Raw genomic sequence first — 13,475 nt, forward strand, 5'->3', positions numbered from 1 at the left:
TGGGACAAGCGTGATTCGCGCAACAGCTGTCAAAAGGATGAATGAAAACAGAAAAGCACCACATGCTTTTCTGTTTACAAACATCCAAATGGAGTGTCATAATGATGGTGGCTACGCGAAAAGCACGCAGCCGCGCATCATATGCTGCTGCCCCACGGAGCTGTTAAGTGGTTTTTGCGCAACCAAAACGCCGCGTTTTTGCGTGCGCAAAAACGCCACGCTCGTGTGAGTGAGGCCTTAGAGAATGAGTGCTTTCTGAAGTTCTCATTAGCCTCTTCCACAGTGACGCCAAAATACATTACTGCAGATTGAGCCAGCTATCAAAAAGACAGTGGGCAGTCGTTAAGGAGTTAATGTATTGCAATAATAATAAGATGAACCTCCATTGGCCTCTAGCGTTCACCTTAAGACACTACAACATTTCCACAATAGCACTGCCTACTATGAGCGCTAAATTCAAACATATGTGCTGTGATATTCACTATTTAGGTTGGGATATTAGCATGTCTCTCACACGGCGCAGTTCAACTATATTCAGAGAAGACAGGAGGAGGCAGGTTGGCACTTCCAAACAGAGTGCAGCTGGTACAGAATAAGCAATGAGTCACAGGATATTTATTGCTTATACACATTTATATGACAATGAATACTAATAAACTTACCTTAATGAAACACTTTAGCATTTCTGTAGTGCTATTCTGCAAGCGACAGGTACAGGTACGGGACCAGGCGGCAGGTTCTTCAGTTTTACCTCATTTCACCATTTTTTCATGTAAATAAGCAGGGTGACAGTGACTGCAGTGGTTAGTAGTAGGGTGGATGGAATATTCATTACCATGATCACAGAAAATAAAAATGCTGGTAGTTTATAGGGCTGTTTACATCCAGGGTCTTGAGTACACAATTATCTTACACAGTAATGTTCCTGGTTTCAAACATGTGGTCATTGTAAGACTGGACGGGTCTGGGATTGAATTACACTTGGATTGTACTTTCTCATATAACAGCAGTCTGGCTGTGTAGTCTGGAGCGCCACCTATAATAGCTGACTGGCTCACCCCCTATAACCGCAGTCTGGCTGTGTAGTCTGGAGCGTCCCCTAGAAAAGCAGTCTGGCTATGTAGTCTGGACCTCCCCCTATAACAGCAGTCTGTCTATATAGTCTGGAGTTCCCTATAACAGCAGTCTGTCTATATAGTCTGGAGTTCCCTATAACAGAAGCCTGGTTGAGTAATCTGGAGTGCCCCCTATAACAGCAGTCTGGTTGGGTAGTCTATCTCTCCCTTTCTCTCTCTCTCTCTCTCTCTCTCTCTCTCTTTTGATTATTTATAGAACAGGAATCATTGCTTCATTTGTAATGAAAGTTTATTTATTCTCATTAAGATTACAGCATCTTTGAAGCCATGGGTAGCCCTACAGCCTACATCAATACTAACTTTTCCTTCCCTATATATCTCTCACCCATTATTCCAACAAACTAATGGCTCTCCGTCGTCATGGGCTAGCCCCTACCGTTTGGGCCTCTGACAGGAACAAAGTTCGCTGGGTAAACCAATATGGTGCTGGGCACAGTAGTTAGTGAACGTTTCCTGGACTGTAGGGTGACACCTTTAAAGTTATGAGGGCAGCGCTAGGATTGGAAAAGCTCGGATTGGTTTGTGGAGGTCAACAATTCTGTGCTGATTAATTTCTTCCGATATCTATATGGGGATCAGCGCTCCATTTTTTTTATGCACTGCAGAGACATAGGGGAGATGTATGAAGAGTAGGCCAATCCAAATCAAAAACAAAACAAGACAAATTTATCGGATATTCACACTAAATGAAAAGTACGACAGCCAGGAGCTTGTGCAGATTTACGCTATGATTTATGCCAGTTGCTAATTCACGCCCCACCTTGCACGAGACTCTGCTCACTTTTTAAAAAAATGGCAAGAGCAGGGGGAAACAGCCAAAAAATTTACATTTATGCAACTTATTTGTTGTTTGCAAAATTTCCACGCCAGAAAACTGACGTAGAAACATTAACAAACCTATCATCTTAAATGATAAATTCCTGGCGGCCTGCAGCCACCACTAGAGGGAGTTTAGGCATTTACAAAATATTGTTTCTAGATTGAACTCCACAATAAAAGAGTATGCAGTAAGCTTCTAAGCTCCCCCTAGTGGTGGCTGCAGATGTCTAGAATTTTTTATTTTAACACTATGTCTACACAGGGTATTTGAAGCTGTTTCAGAAAACATGAGCGCTAACTGGTAATAAGATATGTTGGGAAATTAATTAGAACAGAATGTTGGACCTAAAAATAACATGGTGGTAAAGGGTGAACATTCACTTTAAGATTGGGTTCACCAAGGATAAAATACTATCCCATTGGATCACTAAGGGTTGCATGCTTTTTCGAATAGTCACTGAGATCACCAGATCACCAGGTTCTATGCTATTACGACATTACTGGAAACTGCCGTCTCTGGATCATGAGTGTCATATATTTTATCCGGCAGTAGCATTAGATGAGTATTCAGCGAGGGACAGCAAACATCTCATAGGTTCGAGGTCTAGAACCATTGGTGTTGGGTTCTGGTGTGATGTCTATGAGCTTTCTGTCCACAGTCGGCTTCAAAGCGAACTTTTGCAATAAAGTAGTGAGAAATAAGAAGACTTCCATGCGAGCCAGGATAACTCCCATACACATACGTTTGCCTAGGAAGTAGGAAGAAATAATTTGTTAGAATGTGCTTATTTTTCATCATTGACCATCTGTGACAACCTCTAAATCATCTGCACTGAGTGAAGTAACTTAAATACACTTTACCCACATTTTTAAAATGGACCATTCTGACTTTGACCTTTTTCTTGTATTACATGGTGCCATGATACTATTTCTGAGTCCGGGGAAGAAGCTGACCAAGAATCATCTGGACCAAAGGTAATAATACCATTAGGTCCATATCATCTTAATTATTGGCTGATGTCTTACAGCCAGTCTTCTGAACTCCAGTGAGGCAACTTGGCTGCATTAACGCTGATCCAATTGTGACATCACCTTACATGGCCGCATCATTCAATGGCCAGTATAACGTCATGCATGAAGCGCCACTGCCGCAAATCTCACCAAAGACTACAGTGTTTGAACAGCACTTGATAAGATTATGTCTGAAACACCATTTTGGCCTCATTGTTGACCCAGAGCATTGGGCACTGGCATGAAGTTAATTATTATGAGTAATTATTTTGCAGATTTTATACTTACCTACTTTTTGCAGGTTCTTCTGACTGCCTACAGCAACCAATAAGGGATGCTTACTACATATAGATTCAGCTCCCATTTATGTTAGCATGTCATAGTGACATATCAGAAGTTATGACCAGTGGGGGTCCAAATACTGAGACCCCCATCGATTGATCAAAGGAAGGGGCAGAAACACTCAGCTCTCCTTGGAGAGCCAAGCAGAGTGGTCATAGACTTTCACAAGATCATAGACTTAAACAAAGCCAATCACAGTGGAAGGGGTACTGCATTCAGCCCTTGGAACCAACAAGGGCTGATCCCACTTTCTCCAAGCGCCCCATGTAGCCGCATTGGTCTCCTTCTATGGAGTGTATGCTCTTGGGCTGTGTTCAGTGGCATTCCAATGCAAGGAATGGGAAACTTGGTTGGAGCAATGAGATATAAGGGGTAAAGCCGTCCATAATTTGCCCTACTTACATACTTACATACTTTTAAGAGGAGGGTCAGATATGAAAAATAAGGTACAGTTGTAGCTTTTTTTATTTATATTTGCTATTAAACATGATTTACCAGAACGAAGATTACAACTATAGATGGCAGTACCTGCAGAAAATACCAGAAAGGCTTCACTCTTCTTAAAGTCACCATTCTCATCAAGAAAATGTCCAGGATCAAACAGTTCTGGGTTCTTGAAATGTTTTGGGTCCTTCAGAACAGATGTTAGTATAGGAACCACCATCATTCCCTAGAGTGGATGAAGAATATATTGCAGTTCACCATTTAGTAATGGAGGTACAGAAAACATGGAACTATTGTACACTGAATGGCCACTTTAGACACCTATCTAGTAGACTGTTGGACCTCCTTTGGCTTTCAGAGCCGCAGCAATTTGTCGTGGCATGAGTTCTGCTAAATGTTGAACGTGTTCTACAGGAATATTCACCCAAAAACACCTAAAGTGTCTTTCTTATGTAGGGTAAACAGCTGCTATAAAGGGATGAACTTGGTCGCCAACAATACTTAGGTAAGTCCTACTGTTCAAACGACCATCCAGAGATATCAGAGAACCCAGGATGTTCCAAGAAAACATTCCCCACTCCATTACTCCACCTCCACCAGCCTGACCTGTTTACACCTGACCTGACTCTTCCATCAGAATGGTGCAACAGAAATCTGGATTCATCTGACCAGGCGATGCTTTTCCACTTTTTAGTGATCCACTTTTTGCAATCTTTTGCCCACTGGAGTCTTGTCTTTCTGTTTTCCTTAGACCGCGATGGCCCTCAAACTGGTTGTTTGCTGTTATAGCCCCTCTGTGCTAAGGAACGATGAGTTGTGTATTTGGACACGTTCGTCGGAGCACCAGTGTTTTATGAAACTTTCTTGAATGTACAACACCTGTTCATCAGAACAATTCTTAAGATCCTCAACTGACCCCTTATGTTGTCTAGTTGTTGACGTTCACAGGATCCCCTTACGATGGATGTTTTTCCTTGATCACACCTTTCTCTGTATACTTTTGACACTGTTGCACAGGAAAACCCCCTCAAGGTTGGCAGTTTTTGAAATACTGGCCCCGTCTCGTGTAGCACTGATGCCCATGTCTCATTTGAAGTTGCTCAAATGTGGATTCACACTGAAACTGATCCACAGAAAATTTACATAATTTGATTTCGCACTCCGCGGTCAAGTCTCTATTTTCCATACAGGGAAGCTCTAATTGTGAAAGAGCGGATGTCTCTAATAAAGTGGTCATTCAGTGTATATTACTCTGTTATTGACAGCTTACCTTTGGAATGGTAAATCCTTTCAAAGTAGTGTCTTGCCTTGCTGCACGTGGCAGTCCTATAGGAAAAATATCTGCAAAACGATGAATTTCATGGATAACGGCATCTGTATATGGCATTTTAGACCTGTCTTCTACTGATGGACATCGGTTTTGACCTACTACACGGTCAATTTCTTCATGAAGCTTCTCTGTAGAATGGAAACCAATAAAAAATAACTACAAAAAAATCAAATGACTACTTCTATTCTATTTATTCCCTCGGAGAAAACTAAATGGTTTTTCTGTAACATCACCATGACCACATTGTTTACATACGCTTACACACATTATATGCATTTATTTGTTGTTCTTCTGTACCCCTTCAAGAATGCAAATAAGTTCCCGAAATAAGTCGCCAGTGATATAGAAATTCTAGCATTGAGCCTCTTACATCAGTGATGCTACAGCCGTGGAACTTCAGTGTGATCTTCAGGAACTATTGCAGAGACTCTGAAAATCTGATGTGGACCCAATAAGTGGCAAATAACAGGCAAATTCCTGTTAATCCAGTATGGGACTATTTTTGTTGCATGTCAGATTATCAAAATTTCTATAAAATATAAGGGGCCAGGCTACATAAATATCACATTATATGGTTTATTAGTTTAAACCTATTTCCAAAGACATTTTTCAATCCTTTGCACAATCCCTACTAGTTAGAAAGGTCCCTTGACAATAAGCTGCTGAGATCCCCAGCGATCAGGAAACCTGGAAGTAAGTGTTAAATTTCCCTGCAGTGCCACCATAGGGAGAATTAGGCATTACACAGTTCCCACTCAATCAATTGGTTGTCAGTGTAATGCAGGACAGGACGGTTTAGAAAACATGAGGTCAGCTCTCCACTCTGGCCAAAAGATAAGGATCCTGGACAAAGGATCCTCCACTATCAACTCAAAATTGCCTAATAGGGTATATGAAAATGGATTTTGTAAACTATACAACCCCTTTAAACATGTCTGTTCCTTTGTTTCTGTGGGAGATAAGTGGTGCCAATGAATAGCATATCCCCATCCTTACTGAAGTAAACATGCGCGCTCGAAGCATGCATGTTTATGGTGGAGTAAGAAGATCTATCTCATATGTATGGCCAGCTATAGCCCAATGTGGACTTGCTCGCCAAATAGATTAATGATTAATAATGCAGGTTTGGAATGAGAAATGGCATTTTGCCACTGTTGCGAAGCTTTTGGTCCAGTGTCAGTCCAGCTTTGAGCTGAGACGTTTGACAATCTGGTTGCTTGGCGTATAATGCCATAACAATTTTTTTTAATGGGGATGTCAAGCAGCACATCCACACTAATCTGTCTACCTCAGATCATTCTAGACGTCAACTCAAGGTTGAATTGGCCCAGAGCTGGAGACAGAGAAATAAGAAACTCCTGATGTTAATGTGGAAGAATAACAAGGTTATGTTCACATGGCTTATTTTCAGCCGTAAACGCACTGATCAATGGCTAAAAATACAGAAGCTGAACGCCTCCAAACATCTACCCATTGATTTCAATTGGAAAAACATCATTTCATTCCGACGGGGCATTTTTTTACTCGGTCGTTTGTAAGAACGGCGCGTAAAAAAACGCCCTGTAAATAGAAGTGCTTGTCACTTCTTGAGCCGTTTTTGGAGCCATTTTTCATTGTATCAATAGAAAAAGAGCTCCAAAAACGGCCGCAAAATGCATCTAAACACGGTTAATGCTTAAAAAACGGCTGAAACTCAGGGGCTGTTTTCCCTTGAAAACTGCTCCGTATTTTACAGCCATTTTTAGTTTGCCGTGTGAACATAGCCTAAGGAGGAAAGCTTAATTTCTATGAAGAACCTCATTATGTACATAGACATCTTACCTTGTACGTCAGGGTATTTGAGAAGTATTAGGAAGCTATATCTCAGTGTCATGCTTGTAGACTCGGTTCCAGCAAAAAACAAATCGATTACCGTCCCCAGTAAATTCCTCTCACGGAATTCACTTTCTGGATTATTTTTTTCCTGTAAAAATAGTAATTAACAGAATTTATTATGTTAAATTTATTTAAATTAACTTAATCCCCAACACTATCAGTAAATGTAAGCTCGTTACGAACATCAAGAATCATTGTTTTATTCAACAATGACACAAGGAAAGCCCTGATGGAAATGGCCATCAGATCCTTGGTGCACAACGTTTTTAATAACCTATCGTTCATCAGTGGATTAAAGATTTGTCCCATGCAAAGGAACGTCAAAGGGAATGTATCACCTATATTTTTGTTACCAATTAAAACCAGATAGTAAAACATATTATTTTTTTCTCATTTGAATTCTTCTTGTCTAAGCTGCTGTTTACAGCATTTAGAGAGCTGACCTAGTGACTTCTACGGGAGAATGTTGTGGGCATGCTCGTGACCTTTCCAGAGGTTATTGTGCAGGGAGGGGAGGAGGGGAGCGGTGTCCATCACATATTGTCAATGTTGGATCCTGTTTTATCTATAAATAGGTGTTACCTGTCAGTGTAATCCTGCCTGTGATGATAATGAAATGACTACTGAAAAGTGATCTCTACAGAACAGGAAGGGTCAGTCTATTATGATGCTCAGTGGCCAGAGCGAGAACGGCAAGATTTCAGGATAATTTTCCAATTCAGATTATGACCTAGAAAAAAAATACTAAAAATTCTTAATCAATATGTTTAACATAAAAGCTTGATTTAAACAATAGTTTTCTGATGTAAACAGGGAGATGCGCTGCCGACATGATAGAAATTCATAGGGACGAGTGATCAGAACGAGCACTTATCCCTATACATAGCTCCTTGTGAAAGGAGAAAACGAGCGCCAATCAACGAGCTGTCTCGTTGATCGGTGCTCGTTTACAAGGCCCACGTCGGGCTGAGTACTATCGCCTATAGTCAAACCTACCTCTTCCATCTTCATAAGAAAACAATCAATGAAGTCCCTTGGGTAATTCTCATCGATGGTGTCTTGGTGTGATCTCACCATATCCGTCACAAATTTTCTTAACTTGATACTATTTTCAAAGATTTTGTGATGTGGTCCAGGAAGGATCCCCATCAAACGAGGGAACATGCCAAGAAGCTAAAAATAATAATTAACCTCGTAATAAACATTTTAAATATGGAAAAAGGATCAATGACAATTACTGTTACATATGACATCATTGCTTACCAGCCATTGTTCTATTCCCAAATTATGTTTTGTTGCTATGCTCTGGTGTCATAGCTCTAGCCCCATTTTGCCCCATTTTTGCTTGTCTGACGCCATTGACTTGCTTTGCCCCAGACATGGGTGGATTGAGAGTGTTCTGTGCACCTGGGCATTAAATGGACTGTTTAAGCATTAAGGCAATGCCAAGGGCCCTCGGGCATTACGCTAATGCTAAAACAGTCAGTCCACCCCTTACAGTGTCCTTGACAGTACAGCACAGATCAACTTTCTAGTCCATCTAGAAAAAAACCTGAAGGCCACCAAGTCCATTAGCCTTTGTCGGGGATCTTGATAAAGACCTACAATACCATTACCAATGAAGATAGGGGAGGTCAAGAATAAATTAATCTTGAAAATATTTACCTGACCAGAGAGGGAATTCATACGCATGAAGATTTCTCTGTTGTAAGATAAAAGTGCCAGGAACTTCTTATCATCATAGTCATATCTCTCACCAAACACAATAGAACATATAACATTAGAAACGGCCAGTCCAAGAATGTATGTTGGGTTAAATGATGTATCTGCAATGAAAGATGAAAATCTGTCTAAGATATGGAAATTAGATGGTGAGCCCCCTCTGCGGACAGCTACGAATGTAAGAGATTATGTTTACCCACCTTGGTTTTGCATAATTTTTTCTCTAAGACATTGGGCCTCCTCTTGGATCCTCATTTCAACACTCTTCTTCCCCATCCCAAAATTTCTCAATGTCATGAGAGAGAATCGCCGCATTGCTTTCCACCTCTCCCCATTACTCATAGCAACCCCTAGAACATAGAAGAGAAGGGTCTATTTCAGTTCAGACCTCATACACAACTTAAAGGGATTGTCTGATCTGGACAACCCCTTCTCTAAATAAATACAAGCTTATGATCAGTTGATCCTTGCGAATCCGGCAGTGGCAACCCCAGTTGTTATTGCCGGATGGAGTTGCAGGCAGTCGCACATTTCTTCTAGCAGCCACTATAGGAGAAATAGGGTATTACATGACGCCATTCATGGTGCCCTGGCTCATTGAGGAGGGCCATGGGCAGGGGACCATCTCTATGAAATCTGCCTTAGAACAGAATAAGCAATAGTCTATGACTTATTGGAAGATTTCTCTCAATTCTCATAAGGTTATAAACTAAAGGAAAACTTTATACCTTCTAACATATTGGAATCCAAACAAGGTACAACCCCCCCACCATATAATTGTGCATCTATGCTCATGGACATGGTTAAGAGCCCTCAAAGGTGCCACATAAAAAGGAAAGTCCCTGTTCTCCCATAAGAGTGACAGCCACAGTGTCTTCAACAAGTATCCGCTACAGTATTCCCAACAAGTGCTAGTTGACATCACATGGTGTACCCAGGTAGTGCCCACTGCAGTGTCCCCATAACCGATCCCCTTACCTCATTTATAATTCAGGAATGGCTAATGCGTGCACAGGCAAATGCCTGAAGCTTGGAGAGCTTTTGGACCTAGCTTGATCCATAGTTCAAGGTGCCCAAATCTCTCCAATATTACGGCATTTGGCATCTGCAGTAAGTTGTGACATTTGTGAATGTCTGAAGCTCATAGATTCTCTGGTTTTCAGCCTGTTCTTCACTTTAGCCAATCTATGATATGAGGAAAGTAGTAAAAGTTCCAGTGCTCAATTTAGGTGGTACGGACTGGTCAAAATCGGTATTCTACTGCCTAAATGGGTATATTTGGAGGGTACAAAATATCATACTTACCATAGTTTCCAAACAGTAGGGAAAGAAGATAAATGTCTCCTCTGTCATTAAATATATCACCACAGTCAACAAGGGCTTCCTTAACAGTCTCATATCCAACTAAGATGATTGACCGAATGTTGGCTAATTCGATCATGTACACAGGGCCATATTTCTTACTGAGCTGAAAGAACAAAGGATAAAGGGGAAGAAGAGAAGACTCTTAATATCATAAGGTAACCGTGGAATAGATCACAATATAAAGCCACACTTCCCAAAAAGACCTTAGAGTGGTCAAATCAGGATAAAATGGCTATTAAGGGGAACCTGAAATTAGATTTTAGGGCACTAAACAACCAACAGGTCATTATATGGCTGGGGAGTAGTGTCCTAAAACTGTCCATTTTAGTATTTTGTCTAAAAGGAAGTTATAATCCGGCGTTCGCTGAGTGTAAATTACCAGAGAAGAGTCCAGGGATGAGTCCAAAAGCATCCTGCACATGCTCAGTGCTCAGATGAAGCTGAGGCCAGTACTCCTGTACTATTTTCAGGACTCTTCTGGTAATTTATTTACAGCGTATGCTGTTTTACAACTATCACCACAGCCCCCTTTTGGTAAGACTTGCCCCTTTTCACAAAAGTAATGAGGACGGTGCAAAAAGGCCCAAAACTTTTGGGCCCTTTATGTCTTTTCTACACCAGAAATGTCCCTCCTATTGCTTCAAGATAAGTACAGATTGTAATGTCCATGGCCGCGGACTGTTGTTGCTACTCACACCCCCCCCCCTGACGGCCGCAGCCGTGGACTTGTGAGTGCTGGCCGGCATCTCCTTCCTAGGAGACGCTAGCACTCACTTCCTCTCCGCTCTGCAATGTCCCGCAGGGTGCGCGTGCTCGTTCTCGGCCTTAAAGGGCCAGCGTGCACACATGAAAATTTTTACTAATTAGCCATAATCACTCTGCACTATAAAAGGGGCTCTGCCCTTTCACTCCTTGCCTGAGCGTTGTTTGTATTCCTATGTTAGTCTTGCAAATGGTCCCTGGGTCGTATCCTGTTCCCAGTGTTCTCGTGCCCTGCTACCTGTATCCTGTATTTGTTCCTGTGCCCTTTCCAGTGTTGGAGTCGTGTTGTGCTGTCTGCTAACCTGCTGTCTTACACCATGTCTGGTGTCATCTGCCACGCATGGTACTTCCTGCCACGTTTTGCATCATCTGCCGTCAAAGTACCATCTGTGCCTAAACCTCTGCTACTGTCTGGACTATTACAGGTGCCCTTGTGCTTGTACTTTATATAGACTTGGTACACTGTTGTTTGGCCAGCTGCTACTCCGCTACGGCAGTACGGCCTAGTGGGTCCACATACCCACAGATTGTGACACAGATGTAGCAGAACTGAGTTTGAATAGTGTAGTAAAGTTAAAAGGTATATAAATTCCTCCCCTATGTTTTAAAATAAATTAATTACATATTTTCTGGCATTTGAACTAGATATCTGTATAAGGTTATGCATATGTTAGCAACTAATTTCTTTTCATTCCTTCAATGCATCTAAAATAGAAAAAATAAAGCAAATTTGCAAATTTGATTAGAAATCTCTTACCGTTTTGTGTCTACATGCACATGGGAATGTATAGTATAAAGTAGGGAACAGATCGTAAGGAGTATGATGCAGGACCAGACTATACAATTCTGTTTGTAGTCTGTAACCAAGAAAACTCATAGTTCTGCATATAAGCTGTAGACACAAAGCAGTAGGATATTTATAATCAAGACTATTAGGAAAAAATGCTTCCTTTTTTATTTTAGATGCACTGGAGGATAGAAATTTGATACCTACCTTTTAGATGAACTTTCATAAAGATTGCTAAGCAACTCCCAAATGTCCCAGTGACCACTTCTGGAACTTCTGTTATCCAGCATGGTCACCCCTGCCAGCACTTCCCACTACTGGAACACAAACTGCTTTTCTCCGGAAACAGCGCCACACCTGCTTATGGGTTCTGTCTGGTGTTGCAGCTCAACTTCATGGAAGTGAATGAGGCTGAGCTGCAATACCACACATAAACTGTAGGCAGGTGTGACACTGTTTTTGGAAGAAAGCAGCCATGTTTTTCTAGTCCTGTATAACAAGTTTAATCTTGGTATCACTAGCTGCACTTTACCTTAACAAAATCTTGGTGCATTTCTGAGAGGTTGATTTGAAAAATATTCCCAAGCAGTGGCAGGGGTCTTGGTCCTGGGGGTAGATTTTTCAGATCATTCTTCTTCCACCGTTTAATGAGGTAAATCAGGAGAGTGACAGCCGTTGTTAGGAGTAGCGTCACCCCTATACTCAGTGTCATCCTGGGAGTCGCAGCTTCAGTGATCATCTAGGTCCGTACTCTGTTCTGATCTATGCTGAAATAAACAGCCTGGGAACAAAATGAGAGCGCTTTGTTGGCTCGGTATAGAGTTTCTGAATTCTGGGCTCAGAGGACAATAGTGTTATGTAACATCCAGGGGCCTTCTCTCCAAAAGAGGGGGCAGCTTCAAAATGACAACGAACAAGAACTGCATTGATATAAATGACCATAATATTTACTTGAAAGGATAGTATAATATTATAACATGTATCTGCATAATACTTTATATTAATACAAATAAACTGTACACTGAAAATGTCAACATTTTGCTTTTCAGTATAAAAAAATCTGGAGAGAAATATGGACAGTACATTAAGGAAATAGATAGATTAGATAGATAGATAGATAGATAGATAGATAGATAGATAGATAGATAGATAGATAGATAGATAGATAGATAGATAGATAGATAGATAGATAGATAGATAGATAGATAGATAGATAGATAGACAGACAGACAGACAGACAGACAGACAGACAGATAGATAGATAGATTAGATAGATAGATTAGATAGATAGATAGATAGATAGATAGATAGATAGATAGATAGATAGATAGATAGATAGATAGATAGATAGATAGATAGATAGTGTAGCGTCCATGGCCGCAGGTCGTCGGGTTTACTCACCTCGCGACGCCCGCAGCCATGGATCCGTGAGCGCTGGTCCCCATCTCCTTCCTAGGAGACGCCAGCGCTCACTTCCGGTGCGTTGTGCTGTGTCCCGTATAGTGCGCGCGCACGCTCGTGCCCGGCTTTAAAGGGCCAGCGCGCGCAAATAGGAAGTCGTCATCATCATCAACTACCACCACGATTTCCTGGTCTATAAGAAGGCCCCTGGCCTTCTAATCCTTGCCTAAGTGTTGTTAGTTTTCCCAGTCTGTCTTGCAAATGGTCCCTTAGTGTTTCCCGTTTCAGTTGTTACCCGTGCCTTGGTCCCTGTTCCTGTTTCCCGTGCTGTGCCTTTAGTATCTAGTCGTGCCACGTCCGGAGGAATCCGCCACGTCCTGTGTCATCTGCCACGTCCGGAGGAATCCGCGCCTGGGTCATCTGCCACGTCCGGAGGAATCCTCCACGTCCTGTGTCATCTGCCACGTCCGGAGGAATCCGC

The 13,475-nt window shown here is 41.6% G+C and overlaps 1 protein-coding gene across 1 annotated transcript in view; it reads right to left on the reverse strand.

Annotated features, from left to right (window-relative positions):
• The window catches only part of LOC142660012 (uncharacterized), a 46,227-nt gene extending 33,805 nt beyond the window's left edge, over positions 1-12,422 (reverse strand). Inside the window, exons 1-9 of the mRNA XM_075836661.1 lie at positions 12,126-12,422; positions 9,985-10,147; positions 8,880-9,029; positions 8,623-8,783; positions 7,954-8,130; positions 6,904-7,045; positions 5,023-5,210; positions 3,837-3,978; positions 2,542-2,704 (exon numbers count right to left, since the gene is read on the reverse strand). Coding sequence (XP_075692776.1) covers positions 2,542-2,704; positions 3,837-3,978; positions 5,023-5,210; positions 6,904-7,045; positions 7,954-8,130; positions 8,623-8,783; positions 8,880-9,029; positions 9,985-10,147; positions 12,126-12,332 — 1,493 coding nt within the window. The 5' untranslated portion in view covers positions 12,333-12,422. The remainder of the gene's footprint in view (positions 1-2,541; positions 2,705-3,836; positions 3,979-5,022; positions 5,211-6,903; positions 7,046-7,953; positions 8,131-8,622; positions 8,784-8,879; positions 9,030-9,984; positions 10,148-12,125) is intronic.
• Between the last annotated feature and the right edge of the window lie 1,053 nt (positions 12,423-13,475).

Source organism: Rhinoderma darwinii, chromosome 8 (assembly GCF_050947455.1).
Source record: "Rhinoderma darwinii isolate aRhiDar2 chromosome 8, aRhiDar2.hap1, whole genome shotgun sequence".
NCBI classification, from domain to species: domain Eukaryota; kingdom Metazoa; phylum Chordata; class Amphibia; order Anura; family Rhinodermatidae; genus Rhinoderma; species Rhinoderma darwinii.